This window comes from Parasteatoda tepidariorum, chromosome 9 (assembly GCF_982258835.1).
Source record: "Parasteatoda tepidariorum strain Cologne lab strain chromosome 9, Ptep-v5.0, whole genome shotgun sequence".
Taxonomy (NCBI): domain Eukaryota; kingdom Metazoa; phylum Arthropoda; class Arachnida; order Araneae; family Theridiidae; genus Parasteatoda; species Parasteatoda tepidariorum.
In genome coordinates, this window is record NC_141763.1 from 75,633,594 (window position 1) to 75,660,528 (window position 26,935).

General features: G+C 30.9%; 1 protein-coding gene and 2 long non-coding RNA genes across 3 annotated transcripts; 2 read left to right on the plus strand and 1 right to left on the minus strand.

Annotated features, from left to right (window-relative positions):
• The first annotated feature begins 5,124 nt into the window (after positions 1-5,124).
• Positions 5,125-26,589, plus strand: eEF1gamma (elongation factor 1-gamma). Its single transcript, XM_016055116.4, has 10 exons — positions 5,125-5,159; positions 5,276-5,425; positions 7,541-7,604; positions 9,937-10,079; positions 11,144-11,287; positions 11,370-11,499; positions 12,301-12,499; positions 17,884-18,053; positions 24,952-25,076; positions 26,352-26,589. Exons 1-10 carry the CDS (start codon positions 5,151-5,153, stop codon positions 26,502-26,504), a joined length of 1,287 nt encoding a protein of 428 aa, XP_015910602.3. The 5' UTR covers positions 5,125-5,150; the 3' UTR covers positions 26,505-26,589.
• LOC147804252 (uncharacterized) lies at positions 15,188-16,572 on the plus strand. Its single transcript, XR_015429350.1, has 2 exons — positions 15,188-15,842; positions 16,258-16,572. It is a non-coding gene; the product is annotated as an uncharacterized LOC147804252 (long non-coding RNA).
• LOC147804253 (uncharacterized) lies at positions 17,893-24,962 on the minus strand. The gene is made up of 2 exons (XR_015429349.1): positions 24,536-24,962; positions 17,893-18,844 (listed from the first exon to the last, which is right to left on the minus strand). It is a non-coding gene; the product is annotated as an uncharacterized LOC147804253 (long non-coding RNA).
• Positions 26,590-26,935: the final 346 nt, after the last annotated feature.

Sequence of the window (26,935 nt, forward strand, 5' to 3'; positions counted from 1 at the left end):
CACCTCCCTAAGGTGGAGAAGCTTTTTTTTCTCGAAGATGGCTTCTCTGCGCCATCTTCATTTGATGTTGGGCTTTGTTCGCTGAAAATATCTCACCTATCGCCATGCTGTCCTTTTCATTGTCTCTGATGAATACTTACTAAAGAATTTTCCTGACAAATTGGATTTATGCCTACTAAAGAATTTTCCTGATAAGTCGGTTTTAATGCCTACTAAAGAACTCTCCTGATAAAATCTCCAGTTTTTTTAAAGGATGATCCGCTGACCAACTACCGTCAGGGATGGAAATCCCCCACAGTCATTTTTAACTCCTGTTCCAGTCATCACTAGTTCCACATCCTTGGCATGAGCCATTCCTAAAATGATGTCGTGCCTCAACATGATGATTTGTCTAGTTTGTTTTTCCTCCAATAAAACAATAGTGATTTTTTTTAAAAAAGAACTGGACTGATTCCTTTTTCACTAGCCAAAAAGTTTTTGTTTGTTTCATCCTAAACTCATCTCCGATCCAGGACTGGATATCCTTTTATGGATAAAAAGGTATGTGCTTTGAATATACTTGTTATCTCCTAGAACTGTTTTTGAAGAAGAAGAATTACTATTTTTCTGGGTTAGCCAAACTTCGTAAAATGTACAACTAACTATGTTTCACCCGGCCATTATTTTTTTAGTTTTTCTCTTTCTAAATTGTTATTTTTTTGCAACTTTTTTCATTCTTTCTATACCCAACCTTAACAGGGCACTACCTTTTAGTTTATTTTATACGCCATGATAACCAACAATATTGTACTTTGGGTTGTGATTTAGTGACAATTTTCGGTTAGATGTTGATCAATAATGAGGTCAATAATTATGATTGTGAAGATAAACTGATGTGGGCAATGGTTGTTTCGACGTCACAATACCGATTTAACGTTGTATTTCATACAGTTGTATTTCAGTATTTGTTCAGTATTTCTGTAAACTGTATGCTAATAGGATGCTTACAGACATCAATGAGACTGCAAAAGCAAGTTTTTTTTTCTTCGTATTTTTCACTTTTTTTTGCTGATTTCGACAATATATTGGACATCGTCGAACACCTGATTTTGTCTAGTACATGAAAAATCAAGTAAAAAAATGATCCCACTTTCAAATGAAATTTCTAATGATTTGCTTGACACTAATTTCAAATAATAGCAATTTAATTAATAAAAATAGAATTCCTGAATAATAACAATAGAGATAAAAAAATAATAATATTCTAGCTGTAAAATTAAAAATATAACTCAAAATTATAAAAATTAGTACTTTTACTATGATTTTTATTTTTCTCAATTATAATTTTTTTTTTAAATTAACATTTTGAAAATTTTTAGAGAAATTTCAAACATTTTGTGCCAGTTTCGATATTAAGAAAGTTTATTATGTGCTGGAATAATGTTTCAGTTGAATTCAAGGTGTTAAGTTAGATGTCCCAAAGTTACCCAGATGGTGACATTTTTGACATTTTCATAAGACACCGAAACAATTTTTATTTTTTTACTTTTCTTAAAGGAAAAAAAGTTTCCTTACTATTTAGAAAGAAGTTTTACTTTCCAAATTAAAAAAGAGTTATTCGGATATATACTGTAAAATTCACTGGTGTAAGAAATTAAGAGAATTTGCAGACTTGGTCGATTATCTCTAGAACTACTGGACCTATTTTAATGAAATTTGAGACCTACATACATTGACACAATACAAAACAAATAACCATTCAACAATTGTTATACACGTTCATGATCGGGCTTAGCACTCATTGGAGTCGGAAGGTATGAAACAGCGGTTGCAGAATAAACAAAAAAAAATGGGTTAATAGTGGGTATGGTGCCCTCTTACAGATATACAGTCCTTGCTGCTTGATTTCATACTTGAAATGAGGCAGTTTATCATTTCCTGCAGCAATTGGTCCCACTCGTTCAGCAACACTGGTTTAATTCCCTGGATGGTTCTCGGAGAGGGGCAGCGAGTTGCAATTGCCCTTCCCAGAGCGTGACAGACAAATTTTATAGGGTTGTGCTCTGGAGATTTGGCTGGCCAATCCATTCAGCGAATATCCTGAATCTCTAGAAATTCGTTAACCAGAAGCGCTGTAAGTGGCCTTACATTATCTTCTATTAAATGAACTCAGAGCCAACTGCTCCCCTAAAAAAGCGAAACATAGGGCTCCAAGCCCTTATCCTTATATCTCATCCCTATATGGAGAGGTGTACTGGCATCATGTACTACATGATGTCTTTCAGACCATTAAACCTGATCTGCTATAAAGGTCGATTGCGCGAATATTGGAGGGTAGGTAGCGGGTTCCTGGTTCACTCCATATAAATATACGGCGAGAATGCGTGTTCACGCTGAACTGGGACTCATAAGTGACGAGAACGTTCACGCATTGATCCATACTCAAATCTCTATGCTCTTTGAACCATGCTGAACTGACTCTCCTGTTCATAGAAGTGAGTGGGACGCAAACAGCAGGACTTATTGCAAACAACCCTCTCTCATAAAGTAGTTTGGAAACAGTCACCCTTGATGCGCTGATTTCTGTGGCTTCACCCAAGTTGTAGCCCCTCTGTTACGCCTCGCTATAAATGGCGATCTTCCGACGATCTCTTGGACGACCTTGCCGAGAATTCCTCTCGATGGATTCGGTATCCTGGAACTGTTTCCATAAGTTACGCACGACGTTGGGCGTTAAATTAAACTCTCTCCAAATATGGACCTGAGATTTGCCTGCTTCTAGCCTCCCCACAATTCGTCACCTCATTTCATCATCTAAACGTTGGAGGTTATTCATTTTTACTGTTAAAATTTGAATTTAACCTATTGCTTCAAAATAACACCAAGATATTCGATGAGGTGTGTTAGCGAACTGTGGGGAAAGAATTTTTAGACAATGCCAACCTTCATCTATTAAAAGGTACCTCAAGATTGAATCAAGTTAGCTTGTTTTACATACTAGTGAATTGATGTTTAATAATTGTAGTGGTAGTTACGCCACAATATTCCCCCACCAGAATTTTATCAGGGATAGAATTCGATGAATGGATATCACTAGTTTGCTGTATTTGTGAAAGACCGGGAGAGCTGGATTAAGGTCACCGGGTTTTGAGCTTTAACCATGAGAGCTGTATTAAGATTATGTTGTGTGTGTGATCTCTCCTGTGTTGCTATTAGCAGTCGAGTGTGTGCAGAAACCTTACATGTGTAAATGAGACTGAGAAGCAACAGTGCGAGGAGGACGGTGATGCAGTCACAAATGGCAAGCCAACTGTTCAATGTGAACCATCCATCGAAGTGGTCGAGATCATATCACGTCCGTTGGTCACCAATTTGGGGAAATATGTTTAAATAATGCTAACCTTCATCTATCAAAAGGTACCTCAAGATTGAATCAAGTTACCATGTTTTATATACTAGTGACTTGATGTTTAATGATCGTAGTGGTAGTTACGCCACACGAACGAAGTGCGTCTTAACTTATGCGCACTTATAAAGTCTGTTTCTTCAATGGCTCCGTCTACACATGCGTGTACGCTTACGTATTTGATGTACAATATTTGCATTTTTGTCTTATAGCAGTGGTTTTATATTCAGTTCAGATCTTTTCAGGAAATTCGATAAAATATGCAAATTATGATAAATTATGCAATAAAATATTTCAAAAGTGTATTTGGAGCTTTATATTGCAATTGAAACAAGATTTCAAAAAATAAATAAATAAAAAATAAAAAGAGTTCCAAAGTTACCCCATTTTAGTGTATCTTTTTTTCCCCGCCATAAAAGCATCATTGAGACATTTCGAAGGGCAGTATTGAGCGGCTTTCAGGAGAGCTTCTTCAGAAGTCTCGTGCGGTGATGGGTATTATGGTTACGAGGATAAGTCAGTTCAGCTAGGGATGTGGGGTGAATAGTTTTGTATTGATCCTTTTCTTGATCTGGCGTAAAAATCCGTGCTTTGTGGTCAATATTGACTGCTTCAATCCTCCTTGTTGCTGTTGTTGTTCATTTACGTCGCACTAGAGCTGCGAAATGGGCTATTGGCAACGGTCTGGGAAACATCCCTGAGGATCATCCGAAGACATGCCATCACAATTTTGATCCTCTGCAGAGGGGATGGCACCCCCGCTTCGGTAGCCCGACGACCTGCACGCGAAGTCGAGCACTTTACGATAGAACAGTTTAACGAGGACCAATACCGCACATCCCCGGTCCCTATGCAGGCTGATCCAAGTGGTCACCCACCCGCACACTGACCGTAGCCAGTGATGCTTGACTTCGGTGATCTGCTGGGAACCATGTCTTAACGATCAGTCCACTGTGAGACTCAATCCTCCAATTTACCCCATTAGAAATGTGCTCTCTTTTGTTACTGTAACATCTGGCTGCCCCTGACATTAGGTCTGAAGAAATTCTTTTCAAAACCGAACAGTACTTATGACATGTGTTTCGAACCAATATAGCAGACTTCGTCCATTGCAAGATTTCCATCACGCCCCCTCCCATAGAAGTTACAGAATAGACATGGATGATTTCTGTCGACGTAGCTAAAATAAAAATGATCCATGGTGGCTTAAGTACAAACATTCTGTTCACAGTCATGGTATCATGAATATATTATGATACTTTACGATTGTTACGAGACCCTTATGAAGCGTCCGAAAGAGAACATCTAAAGAGATACCTCGACTACATGAACAATTTAAAAGCAAAATAGTTTACTTAAATAACCGTAATAATTAAAATTAATATCTGACAAAGGCAATAGTACGGGAACATGATTTATACACACATACAGTTCCTTTTGAATGTAGTTTTTTTTAAATATTCGTACGCGTTTATAGAGAAATTACAAGCAGTGAGAATGGTCCCCAAAACTCCAATATACTCATCAGTAGAATTTTTTTGCGTATATTAAATATAGTTCTCCAATCAGGCTTTTATTCGCATTCATGAATTTTTTGTATTAAGTGATAATGGCTCTTTAGTAGGTTATTAATTAAAAATAAATAAATAAATATATTTCTTGATTTTTTTTTCTTAATGGCAACTGTTGTTTTAAACAACCTCCCCTCTCCACCTACCCTTTCCCGGTCTCTTTCGCTTCCAGTTTCGCTGTTTGACGTTTAGCAATGGCATCTGTAAGTTTACATTCCAAAAATCCATTTAATCCATGCCTGTTTATTTTTTCAAATGACTAATTTTTGTCATACGTTGTCTTTACAAACTGTTTTGTATTAATATTATATTATTTCAGATTCTGTATACGTATCCAAACAACTTCCGTGCACAGAAAATTCTTATCGCTGCACAATACAGTGGCTGTGCTGTAAATGTGTGTGAAGACTTTCTTTTCGGAGAAACTAACAAGTCCGCCGAATTTTTAAAGAAATTTCCCAATGGAAAGGTATGCTGCTCCATATAAAATTTATATTTAAATAATCCAATTTGTTATACGTTGTTATCTGTTCAAGTACTTTGTTGACAACGTCACAAAAATTTTACGACAGTGAGTTTTTGTATGTATCTCTGAATATTTGTTTTCTGAACTGTGTTCTAAAGTTAAGGGAACAAAATGCTGTGAATTCTTTCTTCATTTTTTAACCTTTTTTTATTAGCCAAATGAAATGTCTAGAAATGTTATTAAATTAAATAACGTTTAGTTATTACATAATTTTTGTTGCCTTTCATTTGGATGTTCTTATTGTAAAGAATATCTGTGTTTTGCTTATTGCTATCCATGGAAGAAACTAGACGTCAACAATCATTTTATTACTATGTCAAGAAATAGATTTCTTTTAGATTTAGGTGAAAAAGGAAAGTTTGCAACATAAAGCAATAACTTTTATCCTATATTTTGCTAAGTATGCCAATACTGAATTTATTAAATGCAGTTTAAATGTTGATCCTTGTTTGTCAATATCTTAAAAAAGAGTGCACCGTATTTGTTATACTGACTGCTGTTTCAAAAAACACTAAATTTTATTTGTTATAGCTAAATTGCACAGTTTCAAATTAAGTTTGTATGTGAATCAATAATTTATATTTTCTAAGATATGCAAGTAGTAATTTGACTGATTAAATTTTTGGATCCATTGGAGCAGAAAAACTCTTGAGTAGTTCAATATTTCCCCATATCATTTGCATATTTAGGTAAGTTTATTCTTAAAAGCTTTGGGTACTAATTTTTCCTTTGATAAAAAATAAACTACTATATATGTTAAAAATACTAAAATTTAAAATATATTGAGATAGTAATTGTTTACAAAATTAAAGGTTCCCTTTATGAACTGAAGGAATTTAAACTTTTAAACAAATTGCCATATAAAGCTATTTGTGTTAACATAGCTGCAATAGTTTTTTATAGTTAGCAAGTGACAAAAATGAAAATAAATTTTTATTATGTTTAATTTGATTAGTTTTTTACCAATAATTTTGCAAAACAATTTTAGTTAAAAAATTTTAAAAGTTCTAAAATTTCGTCATCTCTCCTAGCATCTTGAGTTTGTATGATCAAAATATTCTATGACACTGTAGGCTCAACCCAGAAAGACCTAATAGATTTTTCAAGTTTCACTTGGAGGGAATAATCCTTTTTTTTTTTCTGCAGCTATGAAACTAATTAAAAAACCCCTTACCGTTATATATTAATGAATATGAATTTATTTTCTTAAGTAATCAAAAGTTAATCGTGTATATCATTTAGATTTAGTATTAACATTAACTTGATATTAATTCTGATGTAAATGTTTAGATTGTTTTATTGATTTCGTAAGTTTAAATGTTATTGAATAAAATATTTTCCATGAAGACATTTCAGGGGTCTGTCCAGGCCGAATTTACTACAGTTTAGCGGTACCTTCACAAATTCAACTTTAGGAAAAACGGTAGTTTCACAAAATGCTTTTTCTTAAAATTTTATTTTTGTATCCCTTAAAGAACGATAAATCTATATATTTAGTTTATAAATCTACGTTTTTGTATTGATTTTTTAATAAAATTTTTAATTTTTCACGAATTATGTCTAAATTTTCACAAATTAGGTACCTTACAGAAAAACCTAGACAGATCCCTGCATTTAGAATGTGTCTGATGCAATCAAGAATTAATATTGCATGTTTATGTTTTTATTTTTAATTTGGTACCCTTGATACAAAGAAAATATTTATAAACTATTTTTTAGAATTTTTTTTAATTGATTATGTGGATTGTATTAATATTTTTAGCTGGTTTGGTATCCGATTTTATCCTTAAGTTTTAGAAACAGCTTAATCTAGGATCAAGTTTAATTTTTTGGGGGTTTGTCTTTTCGTGGTTCTTATTTGTTTCAGATTTTGAAACAACTTATCTCTCACTTTCTTTTTTAATGTATGATAATGTTTAAGTGATTCTGTTAATGAAATGTATGGTATTCTCTTTATTAAAGTCACAATTTTAAATATGTTTTAAGTTTATAAGTTTCATGATATGTTCTTAATTATGCTCTTTCATGTGATTGAGAATTTCATATTTTATGTTAAAGGTTCCTGCCTTAGAGACTCCAAATAAACAATATTTATCAGAAAGTAATGCCATTGCACATTATGGTAGGTTTTCCTGTGCCTTGCTTTCTAATTAATTTTTTTTATTATTATTGATAGAAACTTGTAATTTATTTATATGCTTTTTGTAAACCAAACAACTGATTTCTAATCCCTTAATTGTTAAAAATTAATTTATACTTGGTTCATCAAAATTTAATTGTAAAAATAGTCTTAGCCTACAAACACTTGGCGTGAAATTACACTGATTGGCGCCAATGTTTCGGCAACACTAATCTGACTGATTTGTTAATATGAAAGGAAATCTGATACATTGAGGCTTCTGCCTTCTACTGAACAGAGTATAGTTTTTCAGTAGTTCAACTTAAAACTACTCTATATTTTTCTTTTTAAGAATCTTTAATTCTTAAATATATTGTACAATTTTTTTTATTTGACTATTTATTTTTTTTATTTGTAAATTTTTTTTAATGACGAAAGTATTTTAAGTAAAGTTTTAAATGAAGTATGCATTTTCAGTTTTATTAATGACTGCATATTTATTGAATTACTTTTTTTAATCAACATTAGTTTTTTTTTAAAAATTTAAATTTGATTAATTTTTTTATAAAAAAGGTTTTAATTTTTGTCTATAATAAATTTATTGTATTTGAAGAAAACTTTGAAATTTAACAGATTGCAATTAAAAATTCTTAATTTTCTTTTAATTGTATATTACTTAAAAAAATCTTACTATATATACAACTGGAATTTTACTTTTGAAAGTTTCTTTTGATATTCTCTTCTTTCGACTTGTATATCTACATTAGTGTACAAGTAACCATGAGAGATACATTATTGGTACTAGACTTGCCTACCTTTTCTTACGGCTTGCCTTCCATCTATTGGTTTGTGAGCAACCATAAGAGGTACAAAGTTTTTTTTATTATTAGCTTTAATGCTTTGTAAAAAACTAGTTCTCCATTTCAACTTCAACTTGACATTTGCTAGCCTTAAATCCCAAAAAAATAAGAAGTTATATACTAGCTTAGATTCTAGTGCTCTCCTTAAAAGTTTTTTTAAAGAGGTGACAACTTTGCCTACGCTTTTTCAGGGATGGATGATGCATTCTCCTTTTTTGTAAAATTGCCACCTTTTTATTTTAAGTATAGTGGCTGAACCCATGAAGATTACTATAACTACTGCAAATTATTTTTAGGCTGAGTTAGTATGAAATATTATTTCTTATAATTTGTATTTTTAACTCCATTTTTATGGGCACTAGCTTAGAGATAATATACGGCAAAATAGGTGCCCTTCAAAGCTGAAGGTGTCCTTGTTTTTAAAAAGGCGCCTGTTTTTTATTTATTTGAGATTTCTAGGTTTTACATTTTTCTGCTCTACTTATTCTCATTAATTTTCACATGAATAGTTTCTTTACAAAGTATGATTGGTTAGATTATGTTTTACAGTAATTAAATTCAGTAAACTTTAAAAAATTCCATAGCCCTTTGTTTTCTAGAACATTTTGTTATTTTAATAAATAGTAAAGTTTAATGAATTTTTAAGGTATTCAGGTAAATATCTTTTTAAATTTTTAACCATTATAAATTATGTTATTAAATCTTTTTATTCTAACCATTATAGAATGTCTAATTACATTTTATTTCAATTTATATTTGTGTAAATCATTAATTAAAATACAAGAATGAAAAAAAAGCTATTTTGAGATTAAATAAAATGTGAATTTAAATCTATTGTTGCCTGAAAACTAGCCTAATTTAAAATATTAATATATAAATAAAATTGATAAATGTTTGTTTTTTTCATTACGAATTAAAAATCTGCACTTTTTATAATGTAAAAATTATTATTCTTTAGTTTGTGAATAATCAGGGGTCTGTTCAGGCCAAATTTACTACCGTTTAGCGGTACCTTCTCAAATTCAACTTTAGGAAAAACGGTAGTTTCACAAAATAGTTTTTCTTAATATTTTATTTTTGTATTCCATAGGAAACTATAAATATTTTTGTGCTGATTTTAATATTTTTAATTTTCACAAATTATGCCTAAATTTTCACAAAGGTACTGCTCAGAAAAACCTAGACAGTCCCCTAATAATATTGATTAGGATCCGTTAATTGGTTCTTTTCACTTATTGTATTAGTAAAGTTAACTCTTGTCTTTCATGATTGCATTCCTAATTTTTTGATAAACTTAAAGATTAGTTTTTAAATAAAGAATAATCAAAAAGTGATAGCTATTTCTAAAACTGTTGAAATATGTAGCAGTAATATTTATAGCTTGTATGTCTATATAGACTGTATGTAAACTTTATAAAATTTTATTCAAAATTAGGATATTTGTTGCATTTCTAATAAAACTTGTGTAATTTTAGTGAGTAATGATCAACTCAAAGGAAAGAATGTTCTTGATCAAGCTCTTATCAGAATGTGGATTGATTTTGGGGACCATGAAATCTTGCCTTCTGCATGTACCTGGGTTTTCCCATGTTTAGGAATAATGCAGTTTAACAAACAGGTGTTTTATTTACTTTTGTATAATTTAAAATTATTTCTTATTTTAATATTTTAGTTGTGTGTTACGGAGTGTAAACTGTGTATTTTATCTGTAGCTACATCTAAAATTATGTATTTATATCAAACTTTTTAATTAATTTTTGTAAAGAAAATAGTATTTTTAAAGTTAAAATAATATCCTTGGAGATAGTTATTGTAAATTATTTAATTATTTCTATATCATTGAAAATATTCTAAAAGCAATTTACGGGCTTAAACTTCGCCGTTAGGGTACCCTTCCCATAAACTGACAATTTTTTTTGCCCCCAAGAGTGTTCACTTAACAGAGGTTTCATTGTATTCTTCTAGATCCTATAAATTTCATTACAGGCTACTTAAAGCTGTATGTATATCTATAGAAGCACGAAGAGAATTGGTGTTGATTACCAAACCTATTTGAGCTAATTAGGATTCAAGATGAAATTTTAAATTTCATCAATCATGAATGTTATACCATACAATAATTATCAACTTATTCCTCTTCTCACTTACATTGCATTTTGAGATCTTTTTCTGAAAGGAATCTTTTCTCATACTTTATGCAAATGAAAAAACAAAAAAAAAGATAATCAAGTGTAATATAACATTGTATTATGTTTTGTATTGCAATATGTATGTGAAATATTTCCAAACCCTTCACTTCGTTTTAATAATTTAAAACCATTCTTATTGAGATTTTAAAAAAAAAACAGTGCATTGCAGCGTTGTTTTAGCTAAGAGTTTTTCTAATGAAAGGATTAAGATAACCATGGATTAAAATTTCTTTGCTCATCCTGGTCTAAAAAAGAGTTACTGCTCTGATAAAACACTCCTAAAATCTGCAGTTTTAAGTACATTCCTCTAAAATTTAAGCTAATTTAAAATTGCTTTATGATGGACCATCACTAATTTTCAAAGCTTATATTAATTCTAATAATCTTGCAGTTATTCATGTTTTCAGAACTATACTTTTTGGTTTTATTTTCAAGACCTTTTTCTTAGGTTTTATAATTATCTAATAGGAATTTTTTTTTCCCTATAATTTAGACAACAGATAAAGCTAAGGAAGATATTAAAAGAGCTCTTAAAATTCTAAATGATCATCTGTTGCATCATACTTACTTGGTTGGGGAGTCAATCACTCAAGCAGATATCAGTCTCACCTGTAATTTGCTGTCCTTGTACCAGCTAGTAAGTTTCTTTTTTTAAATTTGTCTTAAAATGATTTTTTTAAAGTGAGACAATTTATTTCAATAGAAATATTATATTTCAGGTCCTTGAACCTTCTTTCAGACAACCTTATGGAAATGTCACTAGGTGGTTTAGAACATGCATTAACCAGCCTGAATTTAAGAAGATATTGGGAGAAGTAGTTCTATGTGAAAAAATGGCTCAGTTTGATGGTAAGGTTTATATTTTCTTGTTAACAGTTATATCATCTTAGTTAAGTTATAGAAAAAAAAATTTTTTTTCTATTGAAAATATTAGTTTTAAATTTGGTTTTGTAATGTTGAATTTCTAACACTATGAATTGTTACTTTTCAAATTGAAAACAGTCTACAAGTGAGCACAACTCTTTTTTAAAAGATAGTTGTGTATTTGAAATTTTCAAAAACTTAAGAAAAAGTTAAACATTTTTAAATGTTAATGCGTATGTCAAGGTAATAATTAAGAAGTGTTAATTACTTTATTTGATAATTTTAACTTAAAGCTAAATTAACCCTTTCACGCCTAACGGGACACATTTGTCCCAAGCAAATTTCAAAAAATTCTTTTGGGACAGAAACACTTCTCTGTCTAATGGGAGACTTTCCCACCAGTCCTGCCAATATTTTTGAAGGTATTTTCATTCACAGAACATAGATGGCACTACCGTACATTATGCTGCCCGTACATATAGTTTATGCTACCAAAACTTATCAAACAATATTTTTTTTAAGTTTTCTGAAAAATATATTTTTTTCTTAATTTAATCTTTTCAAAGCTTGCTCAGTAATATTATTTCAGTCTAATTATATGCCTAATAAGTAATATCAGATTTCAAGTTTAAAACAGCAAAACGATAAGTCTTAAGGTATCAATATTCTATATTCTATTAAAAAGAAACACTAAATTTACTTTTTTTAAAAAAAAATTGCTTTTTGGGGCATTTCAAATGTAAATTATTAGCGATCAAGACTTGAGAAATTGTAATTTTCTTTTAGCAAAGAAATTTGCTGAAGTTCAAAAAGAATTGGGTCATGGTAAACAAGCTCCTAAGGAAGAAAAGCCTAAAGAAGACAAAAAGAAAAAAGAACAGAAGCCTAAGAAAGAAGAAACAGTTGCTGAAGAACCAGATGAAACAGAAATGGCTTTAGCTCTTGAGCCAAAATCTAAAGATCCCTTTGAACAGTTCCCTAAAGGGTAAATATTTGTTACTTAAATAATTTTCAAGATAGTTATTTCACAGTTTTTATATATTTTTTACGGATGGATAAAGCTTTTATTTTTAGTTTTCTCATTTTCAAGATAGTTATTTCACAGTTTTTATATATTTTTTATGGATAAAGCTTTTATTTTTAGTTTTCTCAATATTTAGTTTAGTAATTTTGGAATTTAAGAAATTGTTGCATTAAAGTATTGTTTCTGCAAAGCCTGTTTAAAAAAAACTACTTTTCATTGCTTATTCATTATAGAATTGGCTCTCAGTTATGTGATCTTTTGCCCAATCCCACATATGTGTTAATATTTTTGTAAAGTGATTTGTATTAAAATTATTGAGCACTTATACCGAGTTATTGTGCTCTTATACCGAGAACTATTTTTTAATGCTCATGTATCTTTTCAAGTATATAGTTTCTACTATCTAGTTAAAATTTATGACTAGCTTCTAAATTGTTCTGTGTCAGAATAATGTGTAATGGTTGGAAAGAAAATTGAGGTACTGTTCACATAAAGACACAAATAAATTATTTTCAAGTTTTTGACACTTAAAATTATTTTACTTGGTTTAAATTCTTAACCTTTTAGTTTTTTCCACACTTGTTAATAACTGTTATGAACCATTACTGCAAAAATTTAGCTTTTGCCAAGTAAAAAAGTAAGGTCATATTTTTGTCACAATGAATAATATTTATTGTTGATTAGGTTTCATAACTTAAAATGCTAGTTAAGTAATAAAATAAATTTAAGGAATTGTAACTCCAGCATTCAGAAAGCTTTTTATTTTGTTTTATAATCAGTTCAATTTTAACTAGTAAAACATTGCAAATCACATTGTTTCCTTAAAAAAGTAAGAATAAATTAAAGAATCTACCTATATACAAGAATTTACTATTATTTATGAATACCACTTTTGAAAATTTTGGTTTTTAATAACATTTCGTCCAAGAAAAATTTGTTAGCATATTTCTCTAACACATTATATTTCTGTGGTAAATGTTCCCAATTATTTACGTTCCATTAGAATGGAATTCAGCACGTCCCTTATTTTGAAAGTTCCTTCCTGTTAATTCGGTAGTGGTTATATTTTATACAGTACGTGATCTGTTTTAAACAATTCAATAAACCACTATTCTCCATAAATCACATTAGCTTTGTGGGTGTAAACAATGAAATTTGCAGTTAAACAATCTCTATAATTAAGCAAGAGCTTATCTTTTTACATTAAGCTAAGCAAACCAGAATTGATTTTGTTTGTTACTAGTTTTCTAATGCTGCAGAAAATTTCACTAATTTTGTGTTTTTAAATATTTTTATCTGAGAATTATCTTAAAACATTTTAGAATTGATCTTTTTCATATTAATATTGCCATATTTAGTAGGTTAGTTTAAAGATAAGTGAAATGATCTATCTAACAAACAATTTCATAAAATGCAAAGCCCAAAGTTGAGTATCTTATATTGGAATAAAAAAATCATAAGCTGAGTGTGCAAAATAATTGTTGCAGATGTAAATTTTTTTTTATTAATTGAAATTGCTATTTTTTTAAATTTTTTTTTTAAATATTAGTGTCCTCTTTACAAAGGCATGTTTTGCTTTTATAGCGAAGTATGTAAAACCCTGAGGAATATTAAATTTTTAGTAATTCTCTTGTGGATGTATTCATATTTATGAATACTTCTTTAAAATGTTGCTGAACATTTCTATAAAACTTTTTAAAATTTGCAGGTGTTTGAATCATCTTAAATGAAAAAATTCCTTGTATAAATTGATCAGTTTAAAATTCTTATTATATCCTCTTTACAAAGGCATGTTCTACTTTTATAGTAAAGTATGTAAAACCTAGAGGAATATTAAATATTTAGTAATTCTCTTGTGGATGTATTCATATTTATAAATACTTCTTTAAAATGTTGCTGAACACTTCTATAAAACTTTTTAAAATTTGCTGGTGTTTGAATCATCTTAAATAAAAAAAAATTCCTTGTATAAATTGATCAGTTTAAAATTCTTATTATATCCTCTTTACAAAGGCATGTTTTACTTTTATAGTAAAGTATGTAAAACCCTGAGGAATATTAAATATTTAGTAATTCTCTTGTGGATGTATTCATATTTATAAATACTTCTTTAAAATGTTGCTGAACACTTCTATAAAACTTTTTAAAATTTGCAGATGTTTGAATCATCTTAAAAAAATTCCTTGTATAAATTGATCAGTTTAAAATTCTTATTATATCCTCTTTACAAAGGCATGTTTTACTTTTATAGTAAAGTATGTAAAACCTAGAGGAATATTAAATTTTCAGCAATTCTCTTGAGAATGCATTTCATCTCATGTAAATGCATTTCTAAAACGTTGCTGGACACTCTATGTCTACATAATAGTTAATGTTTGAGTTACATTGAATTAAATTCAGAAATCTTTTTGTATCTCTACTGTAATATTTAAGTTTCTTGACAGTTTTCATGTCTTAATTTTATGTATTTTTTTAATGTAGCAAAAGCAATTAAATACTGAAAGTCCCCTTAATAAAGACTTGGGACTATTTGTACTTGTTAATGTATTTTTAAAGTGCTGCCGAGCACCCATATAACTTTCAAATCCATAGTTTGCACTTCCCTTAAGCATGTATGCCTGCATATTCAGTGTGCTAGGATGGATTTTTCAAATTTGTTTTCATCAAAGTATGAGAAAATCACTTAAAGTAGAACTTAAACAATGTGACATTTTTGAAGATTACTGCCATTTTTTGCAGTACTACGTGAAACCTCTTGGGAGAGGCTATTATGTGTTCCTCAGTAAAATGATCCATACTAGAAGTTACCTGCATTGTCTTTGAAATGTTATCGAACTGTCGCTTTTTTTGGTGTTGATATGCTGTTTGTGTTGGCATCACAAGAAACTGGTCTATAAAATATAGTGCCAATAAAAATGAACCCTACTGATATGTGTAAAAACAAATTTACCAATTATGAATATGGAATTATTTTAAATAAACAATTATATTTGTTTAAGCTTGCATTTAATTTATATAAAGAATGAGTTTAAAGGAGATGTTTTTTTTATGTATGTAGTTTTTCTAAATTAACTTTTGTTTTAACTCTAAAATTAAATCACTGATAGCATTGTCTTTAGTGCAATGTGACTGTAACATGAGATCAGAGCTCATTCTAGGCAGAAAAAAGGGCAGGGTGCAAAAGCTTAAAAAAAGGGCATTATTATTCTAAAAAGGTAATAATTTCTTTATATGGGCTTTACACGTTCTATTAAAAAACATTGTAAATTGGTAAAAGAATTTTTTTAAACTTTACTAAAACAGGGTTGCCACTCCACAGGGAGAACAGGGAAAACCTGGAAAATACAGGGAATTTAAAAATCACCCAAAATAACAGGAAAAATGCAGGGAATTTTGATTTTTTCTTTACAAACTGGGAAAATACAGGGAATTTTGTTTCTTATTTTTGTCTTTTAAAAAATGGTGACCACTTAAAAGTGTAATCTATGGGATATTCAACCATGATATTTCAGCTATACTAAACTATTTCATTTACTATAGCATTATTTAAGTATATTCAGCTGTTTTTCCAGCAATTAAAACTAATAAATATAGTTAGCCCAATATAGCTCACACAAGAGCACAGTAATTATCGTTTCCTCTTAATATATAGTGCATAATATGTACAGGGAAAACACAGGAAATTTATTTTCCAGATTTGAGTGGCAACCCTGTAAAAGTAGCAAAGCAATCATATAAATTACTAATTTTTTTTAATAAATTAACATGTATATTGAGTTAATGACCTAATTAGCTTAGTAATGTATTTAAAAGGCATGCATATATTATTAAATTAACAAAGTATGTTTTTAAGTGTCTGTAGTTATGATTTAATAATTAAAATGATTCATTAAATCATAATTATTATTAAAGTAACTGCAAACTTTTAAAGACAAGTGCAACACGGTGGTGTGCTGGCTATTTTTTCTTTCCCATATAAATCTATGTATTGACAGCAATGACAAACTAAATCAAAAGTGTTGAAAATAACAAAAGTTTAAGAAATCCATTGTGGAGTTAGGGGAAAAAATAAAGAAAGGTTGAGGAAAAAAAGGGCAAAAAGGGTGTGGAGTCTATTACATCAGGGCACTAATTTACTTCAGGGGCAACAGGGTTGATTCTTTTGACTTAAAGGGCAGCAGGGTGCTGCGCCCTGTTTACCCTGTCTAGAATGAGCTCTGCATGAGATTGTCAATCTCTTCTAGCATTCATCAAATTCTCTGTTCTCTAAATAAGAGCCACTTGCAAATATTTTGAATACATTTGAATCTAATTTGTTTTGTTGATAATTTTTTATTTTGATATCACGGTAGCCTCCTCAGAACAAGGAAATCGGGTAGTAAAAGAATACAGTTGTTAAAAAAAATTGAGATTTTTATGTATTTAACAATTTAATGAGATTTTTTGCACAAGATTTTTTTCTGAAATTAAACTTTGTTTTATCAGTTCATAGCATGAGCAAAAGAAATAAAATATTGTCAAAGCACTTTTCTCGAAATCAACCAGGAGACGCTTGCGTTTTTCTATTTTCACTGCAGAGTAAGTAAAGAGAATTTCAATCGGAAGCAATGCTTAGAACATGGCTCTTACCTGTTTATTTGAATCCTTTGTTCTAATAGATAGGCTAGTTTATGCTTGTTGTAATGAAGAAATAAATTATCATAGTTAGACTTATGTGTGCGACTTTGTTAATTTCTTTATTTACTAACCTCCTTTCAAAGGAATGTTTTGCTTCTGTAGCAAAGTATGTAAAACCTAGAGGAATATTAATTCTTATCAATGTTTTCATGAGTCCATTGAAATTTATAAATGCATCTTGATATAGTTGTTAAACACTCCTTTGATTCTTGATAATTAACTAATATCATAAAGACACTATTTAGGAACTTAAAAAATGCGGTGATCGCTTATTTTTTGGTATAGAGAGCAATGAAAAAAAATCTACCTAAATAACCTTAGTTACAGGAGGCACTGTATAATATAGAAATCTAGATATTTATTTTAATATTGAAATTAACTTTAAGCATCTAGTTATTATGTAATGGAAATTTTTAGTGTAATAGTATCAATTTTATTGTTAAATAGTATGTAATTGAAAAAATAATTAATATAACCTATAAAAATTAACTATATTGTTAAATTTACCATTTTATTTGCTTTAACATTATTTATTTTTACTTTGGTAGAAGAAAATATATCTAGAAAGTGAAAATATTTGTATAGCTATTTCTTCTCTCTGTAACATTAGTTTTGTTCCAAATTTTGAGACTGATCTTGTAATCAGTGTTGGCATTTCTATTTTCCAGAACTTTCAATATGGATGAGTTCAAACGAGTGTACAGTAATGAAGCTGAAAGTGTGTCTGTAAAATATTTCTGGGATAAGTTTGATGCTGAGAACTTTTCAATTTGGTATGCTGAATATTTGTATCCTCAAGAACTGAGCTTGGTGTTCATGAGCTGCAATCTAATTTCTGGTATGTGTATTAATTGGCAACTCTTTAATACATTAATTTTGTGTTCACTAGTTCTTAGAAATGTATCTTGTTGATTTACATTGCCAAGTTAAAAGAAAACAAACAATAGAAAAAATATTTTTCTATTTTAAATAGAAAAATATTGATAATTCTAAAGCAGAGGCAACGTGTATATCAAAAGATAACTCTAAATTTTTTGCAATTTATTACTGGAAAAAGTTGAACATTTTTATAAATTGGATAAACTGTTCAAATGTACACTGTTCCTGCATCCTTTATTTCAAAGTTAAGGAAACGGGGATGAGCGCCGTACATCTTAGCTCTTGGTAGGCTGTTAGTGCCATTGAGTTTTTTTTTAAATTTAAGTTTATAGGTACACACAATTTGATTGAATTGGCGTATTTATAAATTTCTGGTTTAACTTGCAAAGGGGGAATAAGTATCAACCTAGGTCCTGAAAGGTAGATTTCAAAGTGTAGTCTGAAGTTATTTCTATTAAACATTCATATTCACTTGGAAAATGAGAGCTAAATCATTTTTTTAAAAATGTTTTGATGACTTATTTATACTTTTGCAGCATTGTATCTTGAGTTGTTAAAAAGTACTTAGAAGGATTTTTTGAACTTTGGTGCTCACATGTTTCATCAATCAGTTTTACATAGTTCATTAAATGCTGTGTGGATCTGTTCCACTAAACCAATTTTGGTCAACCTACTTCTGATTTTCATCCTTATTTTTACTAGTTTCAAAATTTTATTTATTCATCTTGGAATTAATTTTTTTTTTGCCACCTGTCGGGTAACTATAGCACCCCCCCCCTTTACTCTGCGCGCATGCGCATTGTCCGATCCTCAGTCAGTTGCACGAGGGATACGAAAGTAAGCAGACGTAAACAAACGCTCTGATTATATTACGATGATATACTTGTAGTTTTGATGTACCTATTTTTATCTTCATTCATTCTTAATAAATAATTTTTATTTTATCTGATAATCGCCATCATTTCTTCCTATTCATAATTCGAAAAGAACCCAACAGTTTTGGTGTCAGAAACGGAATATTATCATGGCGTTTCTTGCAAAAGCCCGGAAAGCTGAATTGATAGAACTATGTGAAGAAATTGGTGTGGATGCAGACTTATCTATGAAAGTTGTGGAAATTAAAAACGCAATTTTAAGTAGTACAACGTATAAAGAAGATGAAGTTAAGATTATATTGGATAGAATTCTGGAAGATAGAATCAAGATAGAAGAAGAACGAATTAGACGAGAAGAGAGAGAAGAAAAAATTAGAGAAGAGGAAAGAAACGAAAGGATGATTCGCGAAGCTCATCAGTACGAACTAGAAATTAAAAAATTAGAACTGTCTAAAGAAAATCTCAATCATGAAAACGAAACGGAAAACAGAGTTGAAGTAAGTCATAAAATTCAACTAACTCAAATAACGCCTAAATTTGATGAAAAACACGACGAAATGGGATTATATTTAATAAATTTTGAAAGAAGAGCAGAGATGGCTCAAGTACCTAAAAAGGATTGGGTAGCATACCTTTTAGCTGTTTTACCGGCAGAACTGTCAAACATGCTGGCAAGAGAAGAACCTAAGGATGCTAATAATTACGAATTTGTTAAAAGTCTAATCCTAAAACGATATAAGTTAAATAGTGAAAAGCTTAAACAGTGCTTTTACAGACATCACAAGTCAAATGATAAATCTTGGAGGAATTTTGCTCAAGAACTCGTTAGTTATTTTACCGAATGGATCACAGAATTAAAAATAGAGACATTCCAACAACTCAAAGATTTAATTGTGACGGAACAACTGAAATTTAGAGTGCCTGCTGAAACAAGAGATCATTATTTAGAAGATTGGCTTAAGTTTACAACGCCATACGAACTAGCTGAAAAACTAGATGATTACGAAAGTATTAAAGAAAGTTTCAAAAGAACGAACATTTCTCAGGCCGAAATCGAAAATAGAAAAGAAAAAACATCCTTTTGGAAAAAGAATACGAATTCCGAAGGAAATAAATATAATACGCCGCCGATCAAGGCCAAACAGCAGTGGAATATGAAAAAGATAAACAAAATATCGTCTGCCGTTCCCTCTCTATGCTTGTTTTGTAAAAATGAACATGAATATGAAAATTGTTACTTGACGCCAGTTGAAAAGAAACAAAAATTAAAAGAGCTCAACAGATGTTTCGTTTGTTATGAATTAAATTGTCGTAGGAATTGTAATCTATTCTGTAATATTTGCAACTCTCCCTTTCATGGAACACTTCTACATGTTAATTTTAGACAAAAGAAAGAAAAGGATGCTCCAAATGACATTTTAACAGCTCGTGTCAAATTTCTAAATAGTGAAGAAAACGATAAAGGAAATAATTATGTTGACGCACTGCCTATGGTAAAATTAAAAATAGACTCATGCATTTTGAATGCGGTAGCTGATACGGGATCGCAAATATCAGTAGTTAAGGCCTGTTTGGTCCCTGAAAAATACAAGACACCGCATGGAAGTGTAGTTTTAACATGTGCTTTCGGACAAACTTTAAAAGCTCCATTAATAAACTTGCCAGTAACTAAATGTGAAGACGATATGAAATTTGGAGGGCCAATTTACATTACTTGTGCCATGGTACCTAATTTGTCAAGCGATTTATTATTATCCGTAAGTGCTCTAAATGAATTAAATTGTAATATTGAGACTGTAAATTTAATAGAAGGCGGAACCAAAAATAAGAAACTGGAATGTAATACGCTAAATGGTGAATTGTCGTGCGACAAAACGATAGACGATGATATCAATCTTAGTATGTTATACGATAATCAAGATGACAATTGGGAAATCCAGAAAATGATTAAAGATACGGTTGAAGAAACTATAAAATGTTGTGCAAGCATGACTACGGAAGCTGAAGTAAACGAGATGGCTAATCAGAACGAAATATCTGACTCTGAAAAATTTCGTGATGAGCAGAGAAAGGACAGCAGTTTGAATTCTTGTTGGCAAGATGCTAAAAAGGGAATTAATAGATTCCGAGTAATTGATAATTACTTATATCATCGAGATACAATTTTAGGTGAACATGTAGATCAACTTGTTGTTCCAATATCACGAAGGAAGCAACTTTTGGAACTAGCACATTCAAGCTTATGGGGAGGACACCTACGTAAAAAGAAGACCGCTGAACGGTTGAAATACTCCTTTTATTGGCCTCGCATGAAGAAGGACATCGATGAATTTTGTAGCACATGTGTTGCCTGCCAATTACAAGCCAAAAAGCGACCGTTCGACGAAGTACCAATTACGCCAGTTACACGCCCCGATGAACCTTTTCAAGCTATAAATGTGGATTTAATAGGCCCCATGGAACCTAACAGCCGAGGTCACAAATACGTCTTATGTGCTGTGGATCAATGCACTAGATGGCCAGAAGCCCTTCCACTGAAGACATTAACAGCGAAATCGACATGTGATGCATTACTTCAGATATTTTCACGTACGGGGATACCCAAACTAGTTGCCACCGATCAGGGTAGTAATTTCACCTCTGCTCTGACGAAGGAGTTCTTAAGTAGACTTGGTTCAGCACCCAGATTTTCAACTCCTGGTCATCCAAGTTCAAATGGCCTGGTGGAACGCTTTAACGCTGTTTTGAAAGGTATGATTCACCATACTATGAGAGAACATGCAAAAGATTGGGACAAGCATATTCCATTCCTGCTGTGGGCTTACCGGGAGGTTCCGAACACTACGACCGGCGTCAGTCCTTTCCAAATGCTTTACGTCCGACGTCCGACCGGACCATTGTCCATATTGAAGTCAACGTGGACCGATGAAACATTGATCCCAATTGGTCAATTGAAATCTGTCACTGATTATCTGAATGACTTGAAAATGAAGTTAGAAAATGCAGCCGAACTTGCTGGCTTGACTGCTGCTGGGAAGCAAGCAGCGTATGCTTGTTATCGAAACCGGAGAACTCGACATAAGGAGTTTAACGAAGGAGACCTCGTTGTTTTAATTCCAGATAGTGATAACAAAGTTTATGCCAGATGGAAAGGTCCTGCAACTATAATTAAAAGAAAATCTACATATAGCTACTTAGTGCAACTTCCCGACAACAACATCAAACATGTTCACGCTAATAAAATAAGAGAATTCAAAGCATCAACAAATAACGTAGGAGTTATTTACGACGCTGATATAGACTTTGGTGACATAGAAAACGTCCCGAGGATTGCTCTAGTAAATCCCGATCCAGCCATTGAAGTAGACCTAAAGCATCTAGATCCAGATAAAAGAATGGACATACTGAAAATTCTTCGAAAACATTCCAACCTTAGATCTGGTGTTCCACGAATCGCAAATGTTGGAGAACACAACATTAAATTAAAACTAGGAAGTATTCCGAAGAAACAGAAACCTTTTAGGATTCCAGAAGCTTTGAAGGAAGAAGTTGATCGTCAAATAGAGGAGCTATTACAACTTGGACTGATAGTACCATCCGAAAGTGAGTATGCGCATCCAGTAGTATGTGTCTCGAAGAAAGACGGATCGGTTCATTTGTGTGTTGATTACCGATATTTGAATGCACAGACTGAAATAGATTCATTCCCGATGAAAAATTCTACTGATTTGATTTATCAAGTGTCTAAAGCCAAATACATCACTTTAATAGACCTACTGAAAGGTTATTGGCAATTGAAGCTTAACCCTGCTTGCCAAGACCTGACGTCATTTGTAACTCACCGAGGACAGTATGCTTTTGTTGTTCTACCTTTTGGACTACGTAACGCAGCTGCTACTTTCCAAAGAACTATGAACAAGGTACTCTCAAAACACGGAGGCTATGCCGAATCTTACATAGACGACATAACGATTTACTCAGATGACTGGGATACTCATCTCAGACACCTGAATGCAGTTATGACTACTTTAGAAGAAGCAAATTTTACCGTTAATTTCAAAAAGTGCGATTTTGCGAGGAGAAAGATTAAGTTTCTTGGACATGTGGTAGGCTCTGGCACACATGAGCCTGACCCTGAAAAAGTACTGGCTATACAGAATTTAGAATCACCCAAAACGAAAAAAGATGTTAGGAGTATCCTAGGCCTGTTATCTTACTATAGGGCATACGTGCCAAATTTTTCCGATATCGCTCGCCCTTTGACCACTCTAACTAAACGCAGAGCTCCAAACGATGTAATGTGGTTGAGTGAACACGAAGTTGCTTTTGCGGAGCTAAAGAAATCAATATGCGAAGCCCCTAAGTGCTATTCACCGAATTTCAACCTACCATTTATCATATATGCTGATGCTTCTTCGTATGCTGTAGGAGCTTGCTTAGCTCAAAAAGACGTTCAAAACATCGAATACCCGATTGCCTTCGTTAGCAAGAAATTAACAGATGTGCAAGAAAAATATGCCGTTATTGAGAAAGAAGCTTACGCAGTGATATTTGCATTGAAAAAGTTTGAGACTTATATTTTTGGATCAGAAATTGTTATCGTTAGTGATCACAACCCGTTGAAGTTCCTTACGAATTGTGCTTCTCAAAGTCCCCGACTTCAGAGATGGTCTCTGGCTTTACAACGTTTCCATGCCTCGATTACGTATCGTAAAGGAAAGGAACATATAAATGCAGACTCGTTGTCACGACTAAGTGCAAAACACTGGATAAATGACGGAAATAATTCTATAACTATATAAGAATATTGTTTACACACGTATCCTTTCTTTATTTTTTTAATGTTTATTTTGATATCTATTAATATAACTTGAGGTGAAAATTTATTTTCTTTAACCTGAGTTGTGGTTTAGTGTTAAGTAAAACTGTTCTACGATATTTTTGAAAATGCTTAAATCATTGATATAGGATTAATGTTTGTGAAGTGATAATTCATACGTAACTAATTCATTTATGAATGCAATAGATTTTTGTTTAAAACTATTATTAGTTTTATTTTTTTTTGCAATTAAAATTTAATTGTTAAACGAAAAGTAAACAATGTTTGTTTTACGCAGTTATTGATTGAGTTTTGTTATATTTTTGTCATACAAGATAATTTTGTGTTAATTTTTATGTGTATTAATGTTTGTGTTGGAAAATTTATAAGTATGTGTTAGTAAGTTCTGTAATATAATAATTGTGGATTGTGATATGTTTGTTAATAATAATTTGATTTGTCTTCAAGAAGACTCAATCAAATCTTAAGGAAGGGAGGTGTCGGGTAACTATAGCACCCCCCCCCTTTACTCTGCGCGCATGCGCATTGTCCGATCCTCAGTCAGTTGCACGAGGGATACGAAAGTAAGCAGACGTAAACAAACGCTCTGATTATATTACGATGATATACTTGTAGTTTTGATGTACCTATTTTTATCTTCATTCATTCTTAATAAATAATTTTTATTTTATCTGATAATCGCCATCATTTCTTCCTATTCATAATTCGAAAAGAACCCAACACCACCTTCCTCCAGTTAAAAGTTGACGAATCCCCAAGGAGTGTGCGGACTATATTTCAATGAAGTTTTGCTTCATTGACTATACACTTTTGTAACATTAAACAATTAATATTCGGATATAGTTTGCCTTTGAAGCAGTTGTTTCCAAAGTTCTTCGAAAAGCAGTTTCTGTTGTATAGCCATACTTGTATACAATCCTAGAACTTATCTAAAGATGTTTGAATATTTCCCTTTGCTATTTATTTGTAAAGAAAACTTAGTATTCATAATTAGAATTTTTAAGCTATCTTTAGACTTTACTTTAATGTAAAAAATAGGTTAGTTATGATTATATTATAAGATCTGTTTAGTTTAAAAGTCAATAATTTATAAATACAGCAGAAAAAAATTCCCTTTTATAAATTTTTTTTTGTCAATTTAGGTATGTTCCAACGATTAGATAAAATGAGGAAGAATGCCTTTGGTAGTGTTATTCTTTTTGGAGAAGACCACAAGAGCACTATTTCTGGTATCTGGGTTTGGCGAGGACATGAACTTGCGTTCAAAGTAAGCACAAGACATCACTTTATAAATAAAATGCAAAGTTTTCAGTTTATTCTAAATTCATTGTATTTCTTGTTCCATAAATTCATATTCCTAATTATGAAATCATTTTATTATTAAAAAAGGGTCTAAGGCTTATAGTAGGATCTAATAGTTTAGTACTGCCACCTGGTGTATAAATTGAGAATGACCATCATTCTGACATTAGAATAAAAAAAATTCTTTGATATGTTACTTGTGAAAAGCAAAGCGTCACCCCCCTCATCATTCTGATGAGCAAGAAAGAAGGGGTTAAAATATGAATATCTTAGTTAAGGGAACTCACTTTCTGTTAATTGTGTAAGTTCTCTTGATTTTTTGCGATCAATTAAACCCATTATAGTTTTCAACCGCTATTTTGTAAAATCGCCAGTCTTTAAACTTTATAAGAAATGCAATGTTTATTTAAAAAGTGCAACTAATTAAGTTTGAATTGTTATTTTTATTCAAAGATTTGTTTTACTTTTTAACAATTTTTTTTTAATGGCAAATATTGGTAGCAATGAATTAAATTTAAGATGAGAGGGAATCTGAAATTGCATGATTTTTGATGTTTGCTGTTTATAAGTTTTAAATCTTTCTCAATCCAGCAGCTAAGTTTTTTTTTCCATTTTATTTTTTTTTGTAGATTTCTATAAGTGCTGGCTCAATGTGCATTTTAATTTTATAATTACTTATTAAATGGCAGGCTAATTTTTGGCACATGCCCTCCACTTATGTGCAAGTTCTATTTTTTTTTTTTTTATTCAAGTGTTGTCACTGATAGGATTTATTGATTTCAAAAAATTCTTTTTTTTTTTTTTTTGACAGACTAATTTATAGCATTTTTTGTAAGCTAATTGAGGATTGAGTTGGAGTTGAAGATTGAGTTAAAAGAATATAATTGCTGTAATCAAGCAGTACAAGAAATCAGAATCACACAATACCAAATGTAACACATTAATGTAGCGAAACATTGACGATACATAGTTAGTGATGATGCATAGACACACCAAAATCTTAACATGCAGTCCTAATATTTTAATTTTTTAATTCATAATGTTTGGCAAACATTAATTTATTTCTAACTTTTATTATATGTGTAGTTAGTATATTATTAATTGCATATTTTAATCTGAATTAATGCAGCTAAATTTCGTAGATTGTATAGTATTTAAAGATTTTTAGTGCCAGATCATTCTTTAGATTAATTTGAATTGCTAGTAAATTTTGCTACAAGCATTTCTGTGTTTATTACAGCTTTCTGATGATTGGCAAATAGATTATGAATCTTACAGCTGGAAGAAATTGGATCCATCTCTTCCAGAAACTAAAAAAATGGTTACTGAATATCTTCAATGGTCTGGTGACTTTGGTGGAAAGAAATTTAATCAAGGAAAAATATTTAAATAAATAAATGATAAAAATTTAGAAAAAAATTACTAAAGCATTCTATGAATGGAAAAAAAATCTAATAAAATGGACTTGTACTTTCTTATGTTTTTGTCTTTATTTTCTTTCATTGAAACAAGAAAAATAAATTGAGAAACTTGATAGTGAGCTAGTTATGTTATCTTTTAAGACACTTTAAAAAAAGTTAGCACGGACAATAATGAATGAGCATAATGAATACTATTAATTTCATTTAATATTTTTTTTTACAATAGCATATCTAGGTTACATTTTGCAGGAGCGAGTCAGCGAAGGAATAAAAATTGAAGCGCTTCTCTCTGGACCGAAGTCTTTTTAAGGTGTGAAGACTGGGAAAATTTTAATAAGACTTAAATTCTCATCGCTTAATTTTCTGATGGTGGATATTTATTATATTCAGCAAAAATCTTTAG

Bases quoted from the DNA above. Each gene is read 5' to 3' on its own strand.
- eEF1gamma (XM_016055116.4), top strand. The intron at 7,605-9,936 runs GTAGGTTTTCCT...GTGTAATTTTAG, and splicing joins TAATGCCATTGCACATTATG to TGAGTAATGATCAACTCAAA. The intron at 11,288-11,369 runs GTAAGTTTCTTT...ATTATATTTCAG, and splicing joins TGCTGTCCTTGTACCAGCTA to GTCCTTGAACCTTCTTTCAG.